We start from the raw sequence: 26,284 nt of genomic DNA, 5'->3' as shown, positions 1-26,284 counted from the left end.
GAAACTCCTCTCATCTCTCTAGATGTTTGAGTAACTTCTCTTATCTGAAAAGCTGTTTGCATAACTCCCCCTTATCTGTGTAGTTGTGCGTATGTCTCTAGGCATGCACAAAGCACCGCTTCTCTTGTTTGTATAACTGTGGGTTTCTTTTAGGTAAGTCCTCCTCCTCCGTGTGCAGGTTCCCACAGAGCCCACCATGTATATGCCTGAAAGGGACAGGAACCTTTTTCCTGGGAGCCCACTAATCACAGAAAGAACAAAAGGCTTCTGTGTTGGATCTTACCTGCTTATCTGTGCAGGTACAGCCTGAGTTTTCCCCAGGCTGCTCTATTTTTGCCTGTAGCCATGATTTTTCAGGCAGGCTGCGTCTCTGAGGACCAGTCTTAACTGTTTACCTAACTGACTTTTCCTTTTCTTCTCCCTCAGTGTGAGATGGTATCTCATTGTGGTTTTGATTTGCATTTCTCTAATGATCAGTGATGTTGAGCTTTTTTTCATATGCTTGTTGGCTGTGCATATGACTTCTTTTGAAAAGTGTCTCTTCATGTTTTTTGCCCACTTTTTAGTGGTTTTTTTTCTTGTAAATTTAAGTTTCTTCTCGATTATGGATATTAGACCTTTGTCAGATGTATAGTTTGCAAAAATTTTCTCCCATGCTCTAGGTGGTCTGTCTACTCTCTTGATAGTTTCTTTTGCTGTGTAGAAGCGTTTTAATTAATCCCATTTGTCTATTTTTGCTTTTGTTGCAATTGCTTTTGGTGTCTTTGTCATGAAATCTTTGCCCGTTCCTATGTCCAGAATGGTATTGCCTAGGTTGTCTTCCAGGGTTTGAGACAGAGCCTCACTCTGTGGCCCAGGCTGGTGTGCAGTGGCGTGATCTCTGTTCACTGCAACCTCCACCTCCCAGATTCAAATGATTCTCCTGCCTCAGCCTCCTGAGTAGCTGGGATTACAGGCATGTGCCACCACACCTGGCTAATTTTTGTATTTTTAGTAGAGATGGGGTTTCACCATGTTGGCCAGGCTGGTCTCGAACCCCTGACCTCAAGTGATCCACTCACCTCAGCCTCCCAAAGTGCTGGGATTACAGGCATGAGCCACTGCCACGCCTGACCGTCTTCCAGGGTTTTTATAGTTTTGGGTTTTACATTTAAGTTTTTTATCTATCTTGAGTTAATTTTTTTATGTGGTGTAAAGAAGGGGTTTATTTTCAATCTTCTGCATGTGGGTAGCCAGTTATCTAAGCATCATTTATTGAATAAGGATTCCTTTCCCTGTTGCTTGTTTTTATCAACTTTGTAGAAGATTAGATAGTTGCAGGTGTGTGGCCTTATTTTGGGCTCTATTCTGTTTCATTGGTCTGTGTCTGTTTTTGTACCAGTGTCTTGCTGTTTTGGTTACTATAACCCTGTAGTAGAGTTTGAAATCAGGTAGCATGATGCCTCCAGCTTTGTTCTTTTTGCTTAGCATTGCCTTATCTATTCGGGCTCGTTTTTGGTTCCAGTGCATTTTAAAATAGATTTTCTAGTTCTGTGAAGAATGTCATTTGTAGTTTGATAGGAATAACATTGAATCTATAAATTGCTTTGGGCAGTATGGCCATTTTAATGAAATTGATTCTTTCTAACGACAAGCATGGAATGTTTTTCCATTTCTTTGTGTCATCTCTGATTTCTTTGAGCAGTATTTTGCAGTTCTCCTTGGAGAGATCTTTCACCTCCCTGGTTAGCTATATTCCTGGTTAATTTTTTGTGTCAATTGTGAATGGGACTGTGTTTCTGATTTGGCTGTTGGCCTGTTGTTGGTATATAGGAATGCTAGTCATTTTTGTACATTGATTTTGTATCCCGAGACTTTGCTGAAGTTGTTTATTAGCTGAAGGAGCTTTTGGGCCGAGACTGTGGGGTTTTCTAGATATAGGATCATGTTGTCTGCAAAGAGGGATAGTTTGATTTCCTCTCTTCCTGTATGGATGCCCTTTTGTTCTTTCTCTTGCCTGATCTGGCCTGGACTTTCAATTCTATGTTGAATAGGAGTGGTAAGAGAGGGCATCCTTGTCTTGTGCTGGTTTTCAATAAGAATGCCTTACCTTTTACCCATTCAGTATGATGATGGCTGTGGGTTTGTCATAGATGGTACTTATTATTTTGAGGTATGTTCCTTCAATACCTAGTTAATTGAGAGTTTTTAACATGAAGGGATGTTGAACTTTATTGAAAGCCTTTTTCTGCATTGATATGGTTTGGCTGTGTCCCCACCCAAATCTCATGTTGAATTGTAATCCCCATGTTGGAGATGGGGCTTGGTGGGAGGTGATTGGATCATGGGGCTGGTTTCTAATGGTTTAGCACCATCCCTCTAGTGTTGTCTCATTGACAGAGTTCTTACGAGATCTGGCTGTTTGAAGGTGTGTAGCACCTCCTCCATCACTTTCTCTCCTGCCAGCCATGTGAAAATGTATCTGCTTCCCATTCACCTTCCACCATGATTGTAAGTTTCCTGAGACCTCCCCAGAAGCAGATGCCTATATGGTCTGCAAAACTGTGAGCCAATTAAACCTCTTTTCTCTGTAAATTACCCAGTCTCAGGTAGTTCTCTATAGTAGTGCAAGAATGGATGAATGCGTGCATCTATTGAGATAATTGTGTGGTTTTTATCTTTAGTTATGTTTATGTGATGAATCGTATTTTTTGATTTGTGTATGTTGATCCACAACCTTGCATTCTAGGGACAAAGCCTACTTGATTATGGTGGATAAACATTTTGATGTCCTGTTGGATTTGGTTTGCGAGTATTTTGTTGAGGACTTTTGCATTGATGTTCATCAAGGATATTGGCCTGAAGTTTTCTTTTTTTGTTGTGTCTTTGCCAGGTTTTGGTATCAGGATGATGCTGGCCTCATAGAATAAGTTAGGGAGGAGTCCCTCTTCCTGAATTTATTGGAATAGTTTCAGTAGGAATGGTACCAGCTCATCTTTATATATCTGATAGAATTTGTCTGTGAATCCCTCTGGTCCTGGGCTTTTTTTAATTGGTGGGCTATTTATTACTGATTAAATTTCAGAGCTTGTTACTGGTCTATTCAGCAATTCCATTTCTTCCTGGCTCAGTCTCGGGAGGATGTGTCCAGGAATTTATCCATTTTTTCCAGGTTTTCTAGTTTATGTGTGCAGAGGTGTTCATAATATTCTCTGATGGTTATTTGTATTTCTGTGAGTTCATTTGTAATACACCCTTTGTCATTTCTAATTGTGTTTATTTGGATCTACTCTCTTCTTTATTAGGCTAGGTAGTGATCTATTTTGTGAATTTTTTTTTTTTTTTTTTTTTTTTTTTTTTTTTCCAAAAAACCAACTCCTGGACCCATTGATCTTTTGGATGGTTTTTCATGTCTAAAGCTGTTTTAGTTCAGCTCTGATTTTGGTTGTTTCTTGTCTTCTGCTAACTTTGGGATTGACTTGCTCTTGGTTTTCTAGTTCATTTAGTTGTGATGTTAGGTTTTTAAATTGAGATCTAAGTTTTCGATATGGGTATTTAGTGCTATACGTTTCCCTCTTAACACTGTCTTGGCTGTGTCCCAGGGATTCTGGTATGTTGTATCTTTGTTTTCATTGGTTTCAAAGAATTTCTTTTTCTGCCTAAATTTCATTATTTACCCAAAATTTACTCAGGAGCAGGTTATTCAACTTCCATATAATTGTATGGTTTTGACAGAATTTCTTAGTCTTGATTTCCAATTTGATTGCACTATCGTCCGAGAGTGTGGTGGTTTTGATTTCAGTTATTTTGCATTTGCTGAGGTGTGTTTTATGTCCAATTATGTGGTTGATTTTAGAGTATGTTTCATGTGGCATTGAGAAAACTGTATATTCTGTTTTGGGGTGGAGAGGTAATGTAGATGTCTGTCAGGTCCATTTGATCCACTACTGAGTTCAGGTCCTGAGTATCTTTGTTGATTTTTTGCCTCAGTGATCTAATACTGTCGGTGGGGTGTTGAAGTCTGTCACTATTCTTGTGTGGAAGTCTCAGTCTCTTTAGGTCTCTAAGAACTTGCTTTGTGAATCTGGGTGCTCCTGTGTTGGGTGTATATACATTTAGGATAGTTACGTCTTCTTGCTAAATCGAATCCTCTACTATTATGTAATGCCCTTTTTTTAAATCTTTGTTGGTTGAAAGGGTGTTTTGTGTGAAATTAGGGTTGCATCCCCTGCTTTTTTCTGTTTTCCATTTGCTTGGTAGATTTTTCTCCTTGCCTTTATTTTGAGCCTGTAGGTGTCATTGCATGTGAGATGGGTCTCTTGAAGACAGCATAATAATGGGTGTTGGTTCTTATCCAGCTTGCCACTCCGTGCCCTTTAATTGGGGCATGTAGCCTGTTTACATTCAAGGTTAGTATTGACGTGTGTGGATCTGATCCTATCATGCTGTTAGCTGGTTATTTTACAGACTTGTTTATGTGGTTACTTTATAGTGTCACTGGTCTGTGTCCTTCAGTGTGTTTTTGTAGTGGCTGGTAAGGGTCTTTCCATATTTACTGCTTCCTTCAGGAGCTCTTGTAAGGCCAATCTGGTGGTAATGAATTCTCTCAGTATTTGCTTGTCTGAAAAGGATCTTATTTCTCCTTCACTTACGAAGCTTAGTTTGCCTGGATATGAAATTCTGTGTTGGAATTTTTCTTTAAGAATGTTAAATATTGGCCCCCAGTCTCTTCTGGCTTGTAGAGTTTCTGCTGAGAAGTCCACAGTTAGTCTGATGGACTTCCCTTTGTAAGAGACATGACCTTTCTGTCTAGCTGCCTTTAACATTTTTTCTTTCAACTTTGGAGAATCTGCTGATTTTGTGTGTTGGGGATGATCCTCTTGTGAAGTAGCTTACTGGGGTTCTCTGCATTTCCTGAATTTGAATGTTGGCCTCTATAGCTAAGTTGGGAAAGTTCTCCCAGATGATATCCTGAATTATGTTTTCCACGTTGCTTACACTCTCCCCATGTCTTAAAATTAAAATTGGTCATATTGGATTATAGTGCTATGGCTATATCTTACCACTGCAGGTAAAAGGAGTTCCACTATATTAGTGTTTTCCAGAGAAACAAACAGAGATAGATGGGTATTGGTTGATCGTAAGGAATTGGCTCACGTGATTATAGAGACTGGTAAGCCCAAATCTGCAGTGTGGGCCAGCAGACAGGCCAGAGACCCGGGAGAGCTGACAGTGTGGATGATGTCCACGGGAAATCACTGGAGATTTTTCTCTTGCTTGGGAAGCTGGTATTTCTGTTCTATTCAGGCCTTCAACTGTTTGGATTGGGCCTACCCACATTATGAAGGGCAGTTGGCTTACTCAGACTTCACTGATTTAAATGTCAATCTCATTCAAAGCACCCTCAAAATTGACATATAAAATTAGCCGTCACATCTACCACACAGTAAAATGAGTAGTTTTGAAATTAGTTCTCAGTATGATATATGAATACATTTTTTTCTCTGTGGATTCATAAAAATATCAACTGTAAAGGGAGATGCTTTCTGCCTTCATCACATTTTGTAATCTTTTGAGATTTTATGGGAAAACTATAGATTTTCTAAGTTATTAGCATTAATCAATAGACTCTAGGACCTACTAGTTTGAAATGTGCCCTGCTTGTATTCCAGACGGAAGTAATGAAATCCTAATTAATGTCTTTGAAACCATCCATGAGATCTCATCTGGCATTTTAGGCTCATGGTCTGTAAAGGACTCACAGAAATCCTATTTGGTTTTTATTAGCAACATTAAAAATGTTCCCCAGTTGGGAATTAGTAGCATTTTAATACATAGCATTTATTATCTATTAGTATAGGTTAAGAACAGCTGGGGACCTCTTTGAGCCAGCCATCTGCATAGATAATTCCCAGGATAGTTTTAGCCTAGGCATATCCAAAACAGCTGTACCTGGACAGGCTTCATCCTTGCTGTGGGGCTGGCGTCTCTGGCAGTGTTTTTTAGTCACAGCCTTTCCCCTGCAGGCTTATGGCTTTGTCTCTCTGCAAGGGTCGTATTTGTGCTGGTGGTACCTTTTATCTATTATATTGTCAAGTGATAATCTTAAAAACCCCATCATGCATGGAAATCTTATTTGGTCTTGAAAACCTACATTGTCATATTACCTAATCTCATTGATATTTCAAGCTAAAACCATAAAGTTATCTGCTACAATTGTAAGTTTCTACACACATAACATGGACAAATAGGTATAAAGCTCCACAGCACCCAACCCAGTGCCGAATGTCTTAGGTTTTATATACTGCTCCAGTTTTGTCTAGAACTTCACATGTAAATCAGCATTTCTTTTCTCAAATGGTTGTTTCTGCCTTCTGTGTTCCACATGCTTTATAGGCAGGGGTGCTTCCTCCCTGTCTCTTTTCTCTTCGAGGGCTTATTCCAGGTTCCTGGGAAAAAGAGCTGTATTATCCTTGGTCAGCCATGATGCTCTGCTCTCATTCATAAAGCTACTGAATGTTACTCTCACCTAGCTGCTAAAGTTTTTCGCTCTAGAATTAAGATTAACATGTGTTCATCTATTATGAAGACTGGATTCACAGTTCTTTTCCGAACTTGTTCTTTCAGGAAAAGCACTTTTAATTCAGTAGTTTTATATGCTATTCTTTTGGGGGAGAATAATCAAGGATATTCAGTAAGCTCTCTTGGCTTCACTTAGTTATTTTTGATATTATTGAGATAGAATATTCAAGTAACAAAGATAATGTTCTTTAAAAAATAGGTTTTAGTATACATTCTAAAGTCTTCCTCCATTAATATTAAACTTGTTAAATTAATCAATATGTCCAGTTATAAACATCTAAAGAATTAGTAGCATTTTAATGTATGACATTTATTATCTATTGGTATAGGTTCCAAATATATAAACTACTTCTTAATGCTATTTTCTCAGTAGACAATAAAAATTACTCCTGTAAGAAATCCTGTACCTTGGTCATTGAATCAATTTAAAACCAAACAAGAGTTGGAAACCACACAGTGGATTAAATGGGGAGGAAGTTTAATAGAGAGTATTATTAAACTCTGAGAAATTACGGAAATTCTATGCAGTCCCCCAGGGCCTTGGGAGAATACCCAAGGAAAGACAAAGTTGGAAGGAGGTCCTCTCCCCAAAGTTGGGGTTCAGCCCAAAGGACAGCAGAGAAATGCGCTGCTTCCCCAGGTTGTACTGGTCTGCAGTTGCTTGGCAAGCAGGAAGCAGCTCTCTGCAGTGCAGGTGGGCACAGGCAATCAGCAACTAGTGGTGTGGCTCTGTAGAGGGAGCAGAAGCTTAGTGTGGGCTGGAGGTCTTCACAATATTGGTTGCCTTGTGGAGAGGGCATGGGAAGGTTATCATTAGGCCAAGCCAAGACTGTAAGTGAGCCAAGGAACCACATGTTCTGGGTGCATGGCTGGAGCAGACCTCCCGCAGACCCCTCACACTCTCAGCAGCCAGCAGCGGCAGAGCCCCTTCCTCCTTCAGAGTCCTCCGCGCCCACCACCAAGAAAGTGTCATCACGTTCACTGTAAAGCAATTCTGTCCATTACGGCAGAGCATATATGGGAGGGAAAATTTGGAGCTGAGTGGCAGTGAATTGACAGCTAGCACATTCATAGTCTTATTGTACTCTGGACCCCTTTTTTCTCTTTACTATTTAATGCTTACTGTGGAATGACTCCATTCATAGATTTTACAACCCAACTATTGTAAGGAAGAGGTGGTTCAGGAACAAAGCTTCAAGTTGAATTTTGGTACCATCATCTTAGTTTTCTTGTCCTCATTCAGGAGTAGTTAGACAATGAAGTAGACACACTAGTTACCTGTAAATATTAAACTCATTACTTCCCCTAATGCTTTGGATTTCCTCAGTGGCACCAATTTTGAAATTGGCTGGTTTAACTACAGTTTCAGGAGAGATGAGAGGTAATTATTAAAGAAAAAACATAAGTATATTTTCTTTGATTAGATTGGGAACTATAATTCATGTATATGTTAATAGCTCATTGATATTTTGAATGTGTTTATTATGGTTATTAAAAAATGAAGTTTCGGCCAGGCATGGTGGCTCACACCTGTAATCCCAGCACTTTGGGAGGCCGAGGCGGGAGGATCATGAAGTCAGGAGATCGAGACCATCTTGGCCGACATGGTGAAACCCCGTCTCTACTAAAATGCAAAAAAATTAACCAAGAGTGGTGGTACACACCTGTAGTCCCAGCTATTCGAGAGGCTGAGGTAGGAGAATTGCTTGAACCCAGGAGGTGGAGGTTGCAGTGAGCCGAGATTGTGCCACTACACTCCAGCCTGGTGACAGAGCAAGACTCCGTCTCAAAAAAAAAAAAAAAAAAGTTTCAGAATGCTATATTGGCTTGTTTTATATTGAAAATGAGGTTCTCGAATAATATACAGACACGTTCCCCTACGAAAGTTTTAACTAAGTTAATCTTTTTAAAAAATCAGTAAACATGTTGAGTCTGAGTTCCTATGCTAAGCACAGATGCTTCAAGATCTTATTTTTCTTAAATCAGGTTGACTTGTTAGCACCCTTGTAATTTTCCGAACTTTACATCCCCTTAATAAATAAATGTGGCAGATGTCTTTTACTGGTTCCCTTAGCTTAGTCTGTTAGCAATATCTGTCCATTGACTTAATGGCTGCTAATAACTTGTTTGGTGTCTGTAGAACTCTACAGCTGTGTGCTAGAACAATGGCAGAAAACTACACGAGAATCATCATGTTCCAGGCTCTACTTTGCTGCCCCTCCCCCGATAGGGACTTCATTGTTCTCAAAACGGATTTTTTCAGACTGCAATTTTAGAAATCTGTTGTTCAGTCTAGTAACTCAACCCACACACTAGTGATTTTTGCAGAGAAGGACAGGAGGCTGAGATGGTCTCATAAAATGCCCATAAGGTCAAGGCTTGTTATTAAAATATCAAAGATAATAATGGTAATGTAAATGAAAGACATTAAGAACCATCTTTAGATTTGAAAAGCAGTGGTACTCATGCAGTTTTTCTCACCTTGTAACAACAGTAGCTTCTGCAGTCAGCCACTCCCCTATTTAGGCCTCTTCCCCACATCACAGTTCTCTGCACTGTTTTCCTACACTGCAGAGTGCAGACACTTAATACAGACTGGCTGAGTCTCTGTGTGCCCTGTCAGCAGCCGTCCTTTTTCTGAGCATATGGTTTTCATGCTTCGTCTCACCCCCAGTGACCTCTCCTTGTGAGAAGGCTCCCTCAGCTCTCTTTTCTAACCAATAACTGTATTCAGCTAGTTCTGCAGAATAGCTCCACGTGGATAAGTGTGACTTTCCAACTTACATGGAAACAGGCAGACATATTTGCTATTTGAAACCCTTATTTGGCCACGTAATAGGAACTGGAAGCCTAGGAGACGTCTTTTTTTTTTTTTTTTTTTTTTTTTTTTTTTTAATCTACCAGAAGTTTCTAAACTCTCTGGCCCTAGAAGGAGCCTCTCTCAACTGGAATTAGCTGTGTCTACAGGTTCAAGGGCTCCATCGTGCTGGTTTATTCAGCAGAAAACTCTTAGTATATCCCATCTCCCATGGCAAGGGAGGGGTTTTGCTCTTGCCACATTATAGTGGGCTCTTCATATTCACCGGCTCTGCATCCGTGGATTCAACCAATCATGGATTAAAAATACCTGGGAAAAGAACTAAGAAATAACAGTACAACAATAAAAAATACAAATAGGCCGGGCGCAGCGGCTCATGCCTGTAATCACAGCACTTTGGGAGGACAAGGCAGGCAGATCACTTGAGGTCGGGAGTTTGAGACCAGCCTGGCCAACATGGTGAAACTCAGTCTCTACAAAAATACAAAAACTAGCCAGGCGTGGTGGCTCATGCCTGTAATCCCAGCTACTTGGGAGGCTGAGGTGGGAGAATCGCTTGAACCCAGGAGGTGGAGGTTGCAGTGAGCCCAGATGGTGCCATTGCACTCCGACCTGGGTAACAAAGTGACTTGGTCTCAAAAAAAAAAAAAAAAAAAAAAACCCCAGGGTGTAACTCATTACAAACCATTTACTTTGTATTAGGTACTATAATCTAGAGAGGATTTAAAATATACAGAAGGATGTGCATAGGTTAGACGCAGAATACCATGCCATTTATATGAGACTTGACTTGAGTATCCGGATTTTGATTTCTGTGGGGGTGGGGTGGTCGTTGAACCAATCCCCTGAGGATCCTGAGGGATGTCTGTATCTAGGTAAAGAGACTGGTCTCAGGTCATAGGAGAGCTCCATTCAGGCTGGTCACCTCACCATCCCTCAGGCATCCTATACTTCCCCACCTCCCCCTCTCTATTACTGTTGCACAAGGCATATCACTTTACTTTCTTTTGTTCAGGTCCTAGCTCTTTTTAAATTTACATTCCATGTTTTCTGTGGAGCCTTTTCTAGCCCTTCCAGCCCTCGTTTTTCTCTAACTTCTACACCATGTATCATCTATACCCACAGCTTAATACTCATATTTCCTCTTGTGGTGTCCGTGGATGTTTATGTGACCCAAACTGGATTGTAAGGGGGTTGCATTCTACACTTCTCTTTCCCCTTAGTTGTTCACTGGTGGCTGCTTGTTAAAATACACAAGAATTTGTTGCATATATCTGTCCCTTAAGCCAGATTTGTCTTCAGGTAGGACTAAAAGTGGTTAAAAAGTATAGAGCCTTCATTATCTCTGATTTTCAGATTGGCTGTTGTGAATTCCTAAGTATGGCAAACAGCTTCTCTATTTTAGATTTATGGCATTTACAGAAATGTTATTTTTAAGGCTGGTCTCAGGGTTAAGCTGCCCATACTTGAGGGTGTCAGAGTGTGGCCTGGAGCAGTGTAGTTTATAGAAGTCTGTTGGTAAAGGGCTCCTGCCCTGTACAGGTTGGTTGGTGGTACTTTGTTCCACCACCTCCATTCTCTCTTACTTGACTGAAATCCAGATATCAGCATGATAACTGGGAGGGGGTTGGTGGCTTGATTGCTGAAGTCAGTTTAGTGCTCTGGGAAATCTGAAACACTTCAGATCCCAGGCATTTCAGATAAGGGATACTCGACCTGCACTATACATTGTCCCCCTTGTTTTTGAGATGGAGTCTCGCTTTGTCGCCAGGCTAGAGTGCAGTAGCACGATCTTGGCTCACTGCAACCTCCACCTTACGGGTTCAAGCGATTATCCTGTCTTGGCTTCCCAAGTAGCTGGGATCACAGGCGTGCTAATTTTTGTATTTTTAGTAGAGACGGGGTTTCACCATGTTGGCCAGGGTGGTCTCGATCTCCTGACCTCATGATCTGCCCACCTAGGTGTCCCGAAGTGCTGGGATTACAGGCGTGAATCACTGTGCCTGCCCCCAAATACATAATTTCTAATCACTGACTTTACTTTCTTATCACTTTTTGCCTATCACTTTTATTGGTTTTAATCATTTATATCTTTTCATGTGAGATTTGAAGTATGCATACTCTCCTAGAGTGTAAGCTCCATGAGGACAGGGTTGTCTGTTTTGCCTGCTGTTTTTACCCCATGAACCTAGCTCAGTGCCTGGCACATAATTGAGGCTCAATAAATACTAGTTTGAAAAACAGAGTGAAAGCAGACTAGGGTTTGGGGGTAGGTGAGGTAGGGTGGCAGAGATCTGGACAGAGAGGAGTTTATGGAAGCAACTGAATCAGGAAGCTGGGTACCAGAAACTTAAGAATGGAAGGGCCCTGGGCTTGGCAGGGATGGCCAAATGCAGCTGAGAAAAGCTCTAGAGTGGCTTGGAGACACCTCCAGGCAGCCCTTGCCTTCTGTAAGCAGCAAGAATAACAGAATGTTTACAGTGTGCCAGATACTGAGTCACTGCTTTGAAAGCATTTTCATGTTTAACCATTCAGCCACCTTCTGAGGTAGATATCATTAATCACTTTTACAAGAGGAAACTGAAAATATGAGAAACAATTTCAAAAATGTCAAACAAACAGGCTAGGCACAGTGGCTCATGCCTGTAATCCCAGCACTTTGGGAGGCTGAGGCAGGTGGATTACCTGAGGTCAGGAGTTCAAGACCAGCCTGGCCAACATAGTGAAACCCTGTCTCTACTAAAAATACAAAAACAAAAAGCTGGGTGTGGTGGCAGGTGCCTGTAATCCCAACCACTTGAGAGGCTGAGGCAGGAGAATCGCTTGAACCTGGGAGGCGGAAGTTGCAGTGAGCCACGATCACACCACTGCACTCCAGCCTGAACAACACAGCAAGACTCTGCCTCAAAAAAAAAAAAAAAAAAAGTCAAACGGCTCTAAGTAGCAGAGCTGGGATTCATATCCAGGTGTGTCTGACTCTACAGTCTTTGTCCTAACCCCCCTGGGCTCTGCCACCTTCACAAGATGTGTCTCCTCCTCTTCTAAGCCATGGGACTTAGAACCTCATGCTTGAAAATCTGTAGCAGCCTCTTAACTCTCATCTCTTCTCTTTCCAGTCCATCAGCACACATTTACCAGACCACATTCTCTGCAGCCCTCCTTTTGTCATTACTTGCTTCCTCAGTAATCTGTAGCCATTCACTATTGCTACCCAGATCTGACCTCTTTGGCTTTGCGTTCCAAGCCCCATCCAGCCTCAGTCCTCCTCAGAAACATTATCCTCCTTTGCCCTTTTGATCAACTGTCTAACCCCAAATGCCGAGCTGATGCGTTGAAGCCATTCTGCTTGCTACAATACCGGTCTCTTTTAATATCCATGTAAAATCCTTCAATGAAACTTGGAATCCTGTTCCACTGCCTGGTGAACGCCCTTGCATATATGCCTATAGTCTTATTGAACTCTTGTTTTACTTATCTTCTATATCTATCTGAAAGCTTCTAGAAGCATGACTACATACTCTACTTCATTTTATTTCCCCATAGCATCTGACTTAGTAGTATAAACATGGTAGATATGCAATAAGGATTTGCTAGCTGAGTAAATAAGCCATGCGTCTGGTGGTCTGTCTCACTAGATTTGCTTTACAGTATGTTCCGCCACACTAAAGAAGTTATACATGCAATTTTAAAGTGAAGAAACTAGGATCTTGCATATATTTCTGATTGAGAATTTCAACTTGTTGGGAAATATGCAAACTTTAGTGTCCTCACAGCTCAAAGTACAAAAATATTGGTGTATTGACTGCCAGTGGGGCAGGATGAAGGGCCAGGCCGCAAAAAATATTGGCTATAATAAATACTAAGTTCATTTGCTTTTGGTTTGTGATATGCTATTCAGTGAAAAATGCATCTTCCAGAAATTTTTAAATTAGAATATTTAACATTACTTTCAAAATAATGAATGCCCTTAGGAATAAAATAAACATAATTGTAATTCAAAATATAAAGTCAAAGAACTGAACTGTGCATGCAATTTACCTCAGGCCACTCATTTTTTTCAGTAGATTTACCTTTCTAATTATATTTTGCTCGTACAAATATTTAAATTACTTTGCATTCCCTGAGAGCAGTATACTTGTGTCAAGCAAGACACACATTTAACAACCATAAAACTATCTGCAAAAGCAAAAAGCTCATTGTCCCCCCAAAGGATCTTTTTAAGAATCAAAGCGTACAACTGATGAAATAGTTGAGCAAGGTACACACAGTAGCTTAGCAGGGCTTACACATTTATTTTCTATATTTATTTGGGCTTATTTTTTCTTTTTCATTCCCTTTGTGCTCTACAACCAAGAGAAAGAAACAAACATCTTCAAGGAATTATATCTGCTATGTAATTATACAGTGCTGCAAATTGCAATGTTAGCTGAAGTTAAGGGCAGAGAATGACAGGGTAACTAATGGAGCATGATCTAAACCTTATTAAGTAATGGGTATCTTCCTGGAGAAAGAACACAGGGTGTCTCAAGGCCGAGTCTAAGAATTGACTCCTATCTTGTTATAAGAGTTTGAGAATGTAATAACTCTTCTGTTTCTTTTTTCAACTAAAGAGCTAGGATGAGAATATAAATCTTTTTTAGTGTTTCATTGAGGCATTGTGAAAAGGCATATTATTGCCAAACAGCAAAGAAGGAAAACAAATATTATGAATCAAAACTTTAATAGTGGAAGTTACTTATTTGTGGTTTGATTGGCCTTTGAAAAACAGCTGACAGTATTGATTCATGTACCTCCACCCTCAAAAAATTTTTTCATTTTCTGGTCACAGTTGGTTTTTGTGTTAGTCATGTTGTATGATCACTTTCATTATTGAGAAAGTGATTTCAGCTCCCTTTAAAAAGATTAAAGATAAATTAATGGGTTTGTGATATTTTTATATTTTTAAAATGGGTGCTGGATACTATAATAAGGTATTATCTTCACTTTCCTATGGATGAGCTCTGAGAGTGATTTGAATGAGTCATTAGCAAACTAAGATTCCACTTCACAGGAGTATTTTAACAACAAGTTGAAGAATGTGTGTAAGTTCTTAATAGAAGGAACTAGGGCTCCTTGGAGAAATGGCTGCAGGTAAAGTACAAATAAACGAGTAATGTCTTCTAGTGCCAGAAAGTAAAGAAGTCTTCAGTCAAGGATGGGAATAGTTGAAAGGGCAGGTCCCAAGAGCTAAATCTGGAACAATATAAGTAACAAAATAAATGATAGTAACAGGTAGCAATACACAGAATAAATATCTGTGTGTCCATGCTTATATAAATAATTGAATAAATAAATAAATAAGGGAGAAGGAACAGCTTTTGGTGCTTACTTGTGGCCGGGCGCAGTGGCTCACGCTTGTAATCCCAGCACTTTGGGAGGCCGAGGCGGGCGGATCATGAGGTCAGGAGATCGAGACCACGGTGAAACCCCGTCTCTACTAAAAATACAAAAAGTTAGCCGGGCGTGGTGGCGGGCGCCTGTAGTCCCAGCTACTCGGAGAGGCTGAGGCAGGAGAATGGCGTGAACCCGGGAGGCGGAGCTTGCAGTGAGCCGAGATTGCGCCACTGCACTCCAGCCTGGGCGACAGAGCAAGACTCCTTCTCAAAAAAAAAAAAAAAAAAAAAAGAAAAAAAAAGTCAGAAAAAAGTCTTTAAATATGTTGAATTTATTTGGGAATTATAATGCAAGTTGGCCTGAGTTTATCAGTGCAGATGCCGTTACTGGGCAGGTGTTCTTTCGAGGGCATCTTATCTGAATTGCTGCAGTCCTAAAGAAAGAATCTCTTAGAGTTATTTTAGAAAGTCCTTGAGACAAGTCTTTATCTCAGACATAGCACAAAGCCTCCCCTCTTCAGGCTCTGCTGGCTTTAGTTTGTTTGGGTCTGACAAGATGTGATTTCATCCCAGTATCTTCAATTTCACACATATAATTCCAATTAATGTAGAAGGAATGACGTAAATAGAAAATCTGAAGAATCATGGTGTGTGGTTTAAAAAAAATCAGTTTGGCAAACACCACAGTAATATTTGTTGCAGACAAGAGCCACCTATCCATGCTAAAATTGGTGAAAGTATGGTGAGAAACAGGATATTTGCACAGTCCTAAAATATCTTACAAAGAGAAAAATAGTAACTTTACAATGGAGAAACCTAGGCAGGCACCACAAAGTTAATAAACATCACCTGTAATGAAATGTATCAACAGCATGTACCTCCTGATATAATACACCAAAAAGGGTATGTCATCACATCTATGGTGATAGTTCCCTGTTGTTTTAGATTATACATTTTGAAAAAAAACCATAGGTTTATGTAAAATTTTAAGAAATACAGAGCTCTCATGTGCCCTTTGCCTAGTTCCCCCCAATGGCAATTAAGTTGCAAAACAGTAGTACAATATCACAACCAAGGTGTTGACATGAATACAGGCAAGATACAGAACATTTCCATCACTGTAAAGATCCCTCAGTCTTACTCTTATGTAGCCACACCCCTTTTTAAGAAAATTGGGTTGTTTTCTCATTATGGAGTGGCAAGAATTCTTTAAATATTCCAGATCATATGGGTTTTTTCCCTGTAGTCTGTTAATACAGTGAATTATACTAATTTAAAAGTATAGCTGGGCACAGTGGCTCACACCTGTAATCCCAGCACTTTGGGAGGCCGAGGCAGGTGGATCACCTGAGGTCGGGAGTTTGAGACCAGCCTGACTAACATGAAGAAACCCCATCCCTACTAAAAATACAAAATTAGCCGGGCATGGTGGCGCATGCCTGTAATCCCAGCTACTCGGGAGGCTGAGGCAGGAGAATCGCATGAACCCAGGAGGCAGAGGTTGTGGTGAGCCGAGATCGTGCTATTGCACTCCAGCCTGCACAGCAGAGAGAGACTCCATCGCAAAAAAAAAAAAAAAAAGTGTAAAACTAATTTAAACTATATAAAGTCAGAGAACTGAACTATGCATGCAGTATACCTCAGGCCGCTCATTTTCTTGGTAAATTTTGGTAAAATATACATACCATCTTAACCATTTTTAAGTGTACAGTTCAGTGGTGTTAAGTCCATTTATATTGTGCAACCATCACCACCATCCATCTCCACGTCTCTTTTCATCTTGTAAAACCCAAACTCTACGCATTAAACAACAACTCCCCATCCCCCCGTATGCCCAGTCCCTGGCAAACACCACTCTGCTTTCGGTTTCTGTGAGTTGACTACTTTAGATACATCAAACAAGTGGAATCAGAGTATTTGTCTTACTGTGACTGGCTTATTTCTCTTAGCATCGTGTCCTCAAGGTTCTTCTAGTTGTAGCATGGGTCAGGATTTCCTTCCTTTTAAAGGCTAATGTATTTTACGTGTATATGACCTCTTGTTTATCTGCTCATATGGACACTTGGGTTGCTTCCACCTTTTGGATGTTGCGAATGACGCTGCTGTGAACATGCATATTCAAATATCCCCGAGACTCTGCTTTCCATTCTTTTGGGTATGTACCCAAAAGTGGAATTGCTGGATCAAACTGATCCTCCTTTTGCTCTTTTTCTTTAAGCCCTCACCTCTGAGTATCTTTTCCTTTTAGAGCTTTAGGTTTTAAAAGTTCTCAACCATTTATTCTTTAAGTAACACGGTAAATCCTTAATTAAGATTGTTCAGAGAATATAGTGGTTATTGAATTTCTTGGCTAAATCGCCAGAAACTCGTTTCAATCTTTGCTGTTGAAGAAGTGTGTTCATTTTATTCTTGTAGTAAACATAATTGAATCTCTCTGATAATTCCGGATCTTGCGGTGCCTCGGAGCTATGTGAACATGGATTCTCAGCCTAGGATACCCCAGGGATATAAGTTATCAGGGATTGGAGCAAAGCACTAACCCTTCACAGCCCTACAAAACTAAACCTTTGAGTTTAATTATTTCTCTGTTTATAAACAATATAGTATTATATAATAATTGATATTTCAAAGGTGGTTACTAAAGGTGGTTTTTTATGTGGCCATCTTTACTATTTTCCTTCTCTCTTTCTTTGCATCCCCATATCACCAGATAATGGGCTCTCACCCTCGCTCTGAGTAAACACATTTAATAGATGTACCTTGTAGAAAGAAGTGGAATCTGGTTCACATCTTCCTCACCCAGCTGCATTTCCCTTTTACTACATGTCCTGGTCAGTTTGGGCTGCTATAATAAAATACCATAGACTGGGTGTCTTAAACAACAAACGTGTATTTCTCACAGTCTAGAAGCTGAGAATTCTAAGAGTGAGGCAGAGTCAGTGTCTGATGAGGACACTCATCCTGGTTTGCAGATGCTGTATCCTCACACAGAGGAGAGAAAGGGATCTGGTCTCTTCCTCTTCTCATAGGGCACTAAACCAATGATTAGAGGCTCCACCTTCATTGCCTCTTCTAAACCTAAGCACTCCTCAAAGGCCTCACCCCCAAATACCATCACATTGGGAATTAGGGTTTGTGGGGATACAAACATTCATTCCATAGCACTACACTTCAAGAAAGAAAAAGAGAACTTTGGATGAGAGGAGACAAGAGAAAGAATAGAAGAACAAAAAGGAAAGCAAGCAAACAAATGATGAAGAAGCATAAAAGAGGGGAAGGAAAAATGGAGTGAGGGAAGTCCCAAAGCCAGGCTTCACCTTTTCCCTCTATCTTTGGACAAATACAGCCTTGTTCCCTCTGGATCTGAGGATGGTTCTGGAAGGCATGAATCAACTACGAGGATCCTCCTGTGGCTGTGACAAGTGGACAACTAAACCACAGGTTACTTAGGACAGGATGAATCTAATCAGCATATACAACAAGCACATCTTGACTACCTGCCTTCCACAGCCTCCTGAGCTCAGTAACTACCAGCCAAGAATGGAAAAGATGAAACCTTCATTCCACGTTTTATTTACCACTCTGTGGACAGAAGAGTAGTTCCCCAGGTTCTCTAAGTCCGTTCTCTCCCGTACCCAAACATACATTGCTCTAATCCTGGGGCTGGAGGATCTGGAGGGAGGTGTAAACGGGAGGGAGATGTAAAGGTCAGCCTTCTTTAGCCCTTCAGCCAATAGTGTCCACAGTGCCTAGGGGCAGAGGTCCTACTATACCACCTCTTAGATCTGACCTGATTTTAACTCTGCCTGACAAGTACTAATTACCTTTTAAAGAGCTGGAGAAATGAAGACGCCTGGTATATTTTAAACATAGTTCCCCCAGGCAGTTATGACTGGGTTCTTCTCAATGCGTTTTTATCAGACCACGGGGTTTGCATAAGGTATGCCCAAGCTTGGAAGCACCCTGGGAACCCAGAGGCTTAATGACTTTAAATGTACTTTTTTCATATGGTACCCCAGGATGAAAATGAAGGTATTTTTAGAGTAATTTGGTTATAAAGAAATTGTGGTACCTGAGTGGCTTTTTTGTACAGGAGTCAAAAAAAAAACAAAAAATATAAGGAGGCTTGATTGATCTTAATAGATTACTGATGTTGCATGATTTCTGGCCTTTACTACTTACATTTCTAATCTGAAATTGCCGCTCTCCTGCGGCATCATTAACATTATAAAACCTAAGCTAGTTTTCCTTACAAATGTGAATCCTGTCCTAGAAGGATTTCCAGTCTAAGAAATAAACAGGAGCAAGTGCCATACATATGAGTAACTGGCCTGCAAAAAGATGCCCATGAAGATACCATAAATCACTGGTTCTCAACCAGGGTGATTTCACCCGTCAGGGAATTTGTCTTATTTGGGGAGGAGCTGCTACTGGCATCTAGTGGGGAGAGGCCGAGGATGCTGCTAAACACCCCACACTGCCTAGGATAGCACCCCCCACTTCCACCACAACGAAGAATTATCTGGTCCAAAATGCAGGTGGTGCTAAGGTTAAAAGCCCTGTCAACAATGTGGTGAAGATACAACATGAACCAATAAATTGCCTAAATTAGGAAAAATTCAAAATGATGCCCACAATTGTGGCTACTTGTCTCTGGGAGTTTTAGGCCTCCCCATCCCTGCTTTAGCTTTTTGTTTTGAAATCACTTTAGACTTACAGATGGGATATTTTCAACCCTCTTTCCTTAGCATGTGGGAGGCTTTGCTAGATGTTGAATGAAAAATGGGATGAGGAAAGGGACACATTAGGACCAAATCCATTTAGGTTTTACTTCCATGTCAATTATGTGGGAAACAGTTGAAGGCTCAGAGCAGAGAGGAAGGCTTGGAGATAAGCTTGTGGGCTTCCTAGAAACATCCAGCAGGGTGTCCTCTGCATCCCTCTGTGCGTTTGCCCTTTGCTTCTGCTTGGCTTAGGTTGCTTAGTGCCAGTGGAATTGGTGTCGGGGAGGGGGTGCAGGGGAGACACCTCCTGATTAGACCACTGATGAGCTTTGGTCCTCAGAGAAACCGTTTCCCACTCTAAACCTTACCCCAGTCACTGAGGGTGGCCAGGACAATCCAGTGGGCCACTACCTATTAAATAAATATATAGGTGTATGTATATTATAATTAGAACATACACCTGGAAAGTGAAAATCTCCCATAATTCTGATGATAAACTTAACATACATTTAAAAGCTGGAAAAATATATACGTTAACACAAACATTATTAGAGATAACCACGGAATTATACTTTTACAGTACATTATACTGTTTTACAACTTTTTTTTTTTTTTTTTTTTTGAGACAGGGTCTCATTCTGTCGCCCAGGCTGGAGTGCAGTGGCACAATCTCAGCTCACTGCAACCTCCGCTTCCTGGGATCAAGGGATTCTCGTGCCTCAGCCTCCCAAGTAACTGGGATTACAGGCGTGTGCCACCATGCCCAGCTAAGTTTTGTGTTTTTAGTAGAGACAGGGTTTTGCCACGTTGGCCAGGCTAGTCTGGAACTCCTGACCTAAAAGTGATCTGCACATTACAGGTGTGAACCACTGCACCCGGCTGTACAACTTGTATTTTTTACCATGCTATATTGTGGACCTTTTTTGTTCTAGTATAATGAGCAAATGACTTAAAGTTGTAAAATAAGGATTATAGTATCTATCCACCTACTTCAGAGATATCAGAAAGACACAAATATAAATTGAGATTTAGAAAGTAGATTGAGTCTTTTAGATGAAAATTATTATATACCATGCTGACTTTTTAATTGGACTATACCAGTGTTGAATGATTTTATTACTAGTTTCTTTTGAGGTGTTACTGAAATATTTTTAAAGACATCGAGTCCTCAGAAACCATTATGGCCGTGTTAATATAGTTTGTGTAATACTCATAGATTTCAAGGGTCTTTTTGTGTCTCCACAGGCAAATACATGTATCAGCCTATGACTCCTGTGGAACAGCTTCCGAGCACTGAGATTCCTGCCAGGCCTCGGGAACCCACAAACACCATTCAGATCTCAGTCTCGCTCACTGAACACTTTTTGAAATTTGCATCTGTCTTCCAGCCTCCCCTTCCCCCTGACTCACCAAGGTACTGTATGATTTCAGACCTCTTTATTGACAACTATCAGGTTAAATGTATTAATGGGAAGATGTGTTATGTGCAGAAGCAGCCAGCGCCGCATTCCCACAGAATGAGCCCTGAGGAGGTCTCTGCACACGATGCCTTAATTTCAAAAGAGAGCAATACACCAAAAATAGATCACTGCTCTTCTCCCTCAAGTTCTGAGGACTCTGGGATCAATGCGATCGGGGCTCACTATGTGGAATCGTGTGACGAGGACACAGAAGAAGGAGCAGAACTGAGTTCAGAGGAAGATTACAGTCCAGAGAGCAGCTGGGAACCGGATGAGTGCACCCTTCTCTCCCCCTCGCAGTCTGACCTGGAAGTGATTGAAACCATAGAAACGACCGTGTGAGAGTCCAGACAGGAAGCCGCAGCCTCGGACCCACGCCAAGCTTTTGTACCTTTGTCCGGTGGATCCTTTTTTCCAATGCTGTTGATATTTTCTACCCACTCCCCAACCCCACCAACAACCGTAGCAGTTCGGTGGTATGCTGATTAGCTTCTCTCCATCTTACAACTAAGACATTTTTATTATAAACGGTTTTCTTTTGTATCTCGACTTACTTTCTATGTAGCATCTGGTGTCATGAATTGTGACCCAGCCTTAATTTCACTGGGAGATTTGAAGGCAGTGAAGTGATGGTCGCAGAGAATCTTGGATCAGATTGAGGAGGTACCGAAAGGGAAGGAGCCAGTGTTTTCTCGGTAGCCAGTCCTTCACAGAGAGACTCTTGCCATTCCCTTTGGCATGTTCACAGGCACTCCCGTCCTGTCCTGCTTGTCCTACGCAAGCAGCACTCCCTACTGAGTGTGCACTGGTAGATGCCGTTTCTTCCCTTCCCCTTCTCCCCACACCTGCACTGGGTCTAGATCAGAGCTGCCTCGGCTTACTTCTGGGAGGTCACTGGAGGCCAGCTCACCCCATGGTTTGTGGCCAGTGTCTGTACAAGGCTCCATGACTGGGGCTGAGCTAGACATTCACATGAGAAGAGATGACCTCATCCGTCTCATGCTCAATCCAGCTTTAGCTGAGCACCTGTCCCCTGCAGGGTGCTGTGGGGACACAGCATAAGACCTGATTCCCACCATGAAGGGGCCCACAGTCCTATATATGACACATTCAACTCATGACACCCAGAAAGCTCTGGGGACCCAGGGGAAGCATGAGATTTACTTGGCTGGGGCCAGCTGGGGAAGGTGTTTCAGCATTTGAGCTGGCCTCTTGGTGGGTTCCCCAACATTTCTCTGCTTTTAATTGTTCTTCAAGTCTGGGAAACTCTTAGGAAGTTATATAGGTATCACATTTAGGAGGCAGCCACATCTGACATCTTAAGGAAAAAATAAATCAATTAATAGTTTTAGTTAGCATGGAAATGCTAAAGACAGAAGCCCTTTAGGGATTAGGACTGAATCTAATAGGTTTGATTAATTCTGCTTCATTTGGTTGTATGAAGCATTAGTATGGCTTAAGTGAGGAATGGATTAGAATTCAGTATGATGCATGGATTTTTAAACAGGTGCAAAAGCAGTTGAAATAGTTTGCTGCTAAGTCAGGAGGAAATATTCAGTGTAATCGTCATTCTCTTTCCCACAGTCTGTCTGTTGTATGTGTTCTCTCCCCTCACATGCACAAAATAGTGACTAATTCTTTCTTATTATCTCTCTTCAGAATTCTACTTCTACTCTCCATTTATACCAGGTATTCTTCTGAGTCAGTTAACTGCTATTTCTCCAAACCTTCTATCCATGAGGCATAGTTTCAAATCCTGGAAATTTTAAGTATGGCCTAATGAGAACATCAGAGTTGGAGACAGACCAGTACTTCCATCCTAACTATCCAGAAGCATGCTCTCAGGCCATTGTGCTCTGAGATTCCCTTGTGCTCTGGCACCGTTATGGTACATCTCTACATCACATTCTTTTTTTTTTTTTTTTCGAGACAGAGTTTCCCTCTTGTTGCCCAGGCTGGGGTGCAGTGGTGCGATCTTGGCTCGCTGCAACCTCCGCCTCCTGGGTTCAAGTGATTCTCCTGCCTCAGCCTCCTGAGTAGCTGGGACTATGGGCATGTGCCACCACACCCAGCTAATTTTTTGTATTTTTAGTAGAGACAGGCTTTCACCGTGTTAGCCAGAATGGTCTCGATCTCCTGACCTTGTGATCCGCCCACCTCAGCCTCCCCAAGTGCTGGGATTACAGGCGTGAGCCACCGCGCCCAGCCGGATTTGTAAGAAAAAGTTGTGTTCTTCCCTGAAGCCTCCATTTGGCATTGTTCACAAACTACTCAAGGAAGAATCTGCTTTCCCAGTTGTATGTATAATTTAAGTCGTTTACTAGATAGAACTTTTTTTTAGGTTTAGGTGGCCAAGACATCTATAGGTTTAGAAGGCAGAGTATGCATTTTCCTTTGCAAACAGTGTGAGTTAAAACTTTCTATGCTAAATGGGAATGCAGCATCAAGTCTCCACTTACTGAAATTTAAAGATTCAACAAGACAAACCAAGAAGGGGGTCAGAGGAGCTCTAGGAACAGGCCCAGGAGAGGGCAGGTGGAGGCAGATGTGGGCAGGAGGAACTTCCCCCTGCCCAGGGCATGGCCTGGGTGGCACAGGGACATCTGATGAGCCCTGCCCGAAGTTCTCGGTGCCTGCCTTGCATGAGTGGCTCACTGAAGACAGGTGTGGAAGCCAAATGCCTGCAAGCCGTGTGTCAGGCCACAGCAGTGCAGTCATGCATCATGCACTCAGGTTTGTAACAGCAACACTAGGGCCCTGTCTAGATTTACCCTGTGGGTGAGCCCGTTCTCCAGATGGGCGTATAAAGGGGCTTTCTCCTCTACACCATTCCTGTCAGTGTTCTGTACAGGCCCACATTCCCACCCAGTAAACCAACGGAGTTGACCGGATTTCTAAAGCCATGGAGATATGTGGTCTCGGGGCCACGTTTCTGCAGCATCTAGGGCTTCTGTCTAGGCTCCTGTTTTATTACACTCTTGAACTGCCATTCTGATTAGACACAATTTTAATGGAATTTTTGGATTTAATAATAGTTGATAATCACCTTATATATTTGCATAATCTCTTTATAATGAAAAACTCACTAAGCTTCACTTACTACTATCTCCTATATAGAATTAGAGACATTCCATTGGATTCTAAGTATCAGACACTCCTGGATCTCAAAATGACCTTTTCTAAATAAGCACAAGATTTTTGTCCTAGCACTGTTGATAACACTCTGAAATATGTTATTGAACTGGAATTGTTTCTTTATGCTTGCATTCCAAAACCAACTGAAACAGATTGTAGTTTCACTTTAAATTCTAGGCCTGTTCTATATTATATGAAGGAATTCTCTGTAGCGCTGATATTATGTTGCTAATTTGTATACTTACAGGCACTTTAGAAAATGTTTAGACTGCAACATGCACGGTAACATTGAACACAGTCACATGAAGGAGCCTGTGGTTAACACTTGCACACTGACAGATAGGACAGCTTTATACTTTGGACCCAGTAATATGCTCATTGGAGCAAGGGTTGGGCTGTGTGGATGGATAAACTGCTTTCTTGGGTTTGCATGGAAACCTGGTGCCACTGCTACTTTTGGAAAGTTGGTATAAAAGCTATTAGGTAGAAGCTTAATTCCACTAAACGTAGAATTTAGTTTTCTTCTCTAACCAAGATTTTAGAAGTTTCAAGTTTCAAATATGCTTATAACTTTTCCAAGAAATGATGATTACAATGCTTTTGTGGTTACAACTGTTTGGTATATTAAAAAATAAGGGTTTACTATCACATGTAGGTCTTTTTTACTGTGTAATTTTTAAGATATGAAATAAGAATCTGAGGAGAGCCCTGAAGAACAATTGCTTTCCTGGGAGGGGAAGACTTGTAATTCAAGGTCATACAATACAAAAGAAAGGCAAACAAAAGCACCAAGAGCAGAACAAAACAACGTAGTTGCTTTCCTGAAATACTTTTTGGATTTGATTCTATCTTGGGAGTAGTGGCTTTACTTTTTTTTGAGACAGAGTCTCGCTCCTTCGCCCAGGCTGGAGTGCAGTGGCATCATCTCGGCTCACTGCAAGCTCTGCCTCCCAGGTTCACGCCATTCTCCTGCCTCAGCCTCCCAAGTAGCCACCACGCCCGGCTAATTTTTTGTATTTTTAGTAGAAACGGGGTTTCACCACTTTAGCCAGGATGGTCTCCATCTCCTGACCTCGTGATCCGCCCGCCTCGGCCTCCCAAAGTGCTGGGATTACAGGCGTGAGCCACTGCGCCCGGCCAGCTTTACTTCTAATCCTCCACTTCTTGGTCTATTTGAACCATCACAAGTATTTTGGGACTGATAACAAACCCCTTTTATGCTAATTTAATTCTTGACTTGGGTCATAGGGTGCACCTGGATAATTTATAAAGCTGTCCATAGATCTAAGTTTAGTGGTACAGATACTACTGGGCAGGAGAAAAAGCACAAGTTAAAATATTTCTACAGTCAGCTCTTAATTATTCCCACATCTTGTTTGCAAAATTTTATTGTCATGTTCTGGCTTTTTTACATGAGGAAAACAAAGTTTTAACAGTTTTCTCCTCTGTGCCCTTCTCCAGAGGAGGTGTGAACCAGAAGTGAGGAGGCCAGTTATATTTTAGGCTTTTCGGTAGTTATGATTTTTGTCTTCTCCCACTGAGGAGGAGGGAGGAAGGGAGAAGCCAGTGGGAGTTCCACGCACATGACCAGTGCCGTAAGTTCCCGGATGTCAGTGTGTCACATCAACACATAAATAGGGCACTTCTCAACATTAATTTTGGAATTATTCACCATTTAAAAATTGTCACTGCTTTTTCATTACTGTAGATAACTGAGAGTTAGCTGTTCTAGGAAAAGGCCATGTCTCAGTTAGTGCTATGAATTCTTTTTTCGATTAAGGTTGAAGCAGTGTTCTCTTAGTAGCCTGACACTTCTCAAAGCGACTTATCACTAGCGGCTGTAATACTGAGCTTCTATATCGTTGTGTCCACCTCACTTTTTAAGGCTGTTCATACCTGGCAATATTCACTCACTGTGCTATTTTTAAAAACTATTTTAAAGTTTTAAGCACAATGTTGACTAATTATATTGTTTTCCTACAGACAGCTCAACTTTCCTTGATATGTAACACTTTAGGAAAATACTGCCTTGTAAAATAAACGTGACTTTTTTTTCTTTTATACCAGAACAAATCTGCTATTTTGGAGTGTAGAGTAATGCCTCCCACCCAACCCCAAAACCAAAACTCACGTTTGCAAAGTGTGAAACATTTATGTATCAGGTCTTTCCTACATGCTGAGAAACAGTGTATGGCCATTACCCCACTAAACCTT

The 26,284-nt window shown here is 41.2% G+C and overlaps 1 protein-coding gene across 1 annotated transcript in view; it reads left to right on the top strand.

Moving 5' to 3' along the window:
* The window catches only part of C11H3orf70 (chromosome 11 C3orf70 homolog), an 80,074-nt gene extending 55,354 nt beyond the window's left edge, over positions 1–24,720 (top strand). The window contains exon 2 of the mRNA XM_030822943.1: positions 20,721–24,720. Coding sequence (XP_030678803.1) covers positions 20,721–21,277 — 557 coding nt within the window. The 3' untranslated portion in view covers positions 21,278–24,720. The remainder of the gene's footprint in view (positions 1–20,720) is intronic.
* The last annotated feature ends 1,564 nt before the right edge of the window (positions 24,721–26,284 follow it).

The sequence above is a fragment of the Nomascus leucogenys genome, chromosome 11 (assembly GCF_006542625.1).
Source record: "Nomascus leucogenys isolate Asia chromosome 11, Asia_NLE_v1, whole genome shotgun sequence".
Classification (NCBI taxonomy): Eukaryota; Metazoa; Chordata; class Mammalia; order Primates; family Hylobatidae; genus Nomascus; species Nomascus leucogenys.
This window is presented reverse-complemented; position numbering and strand designations above follow the sequence as displayed.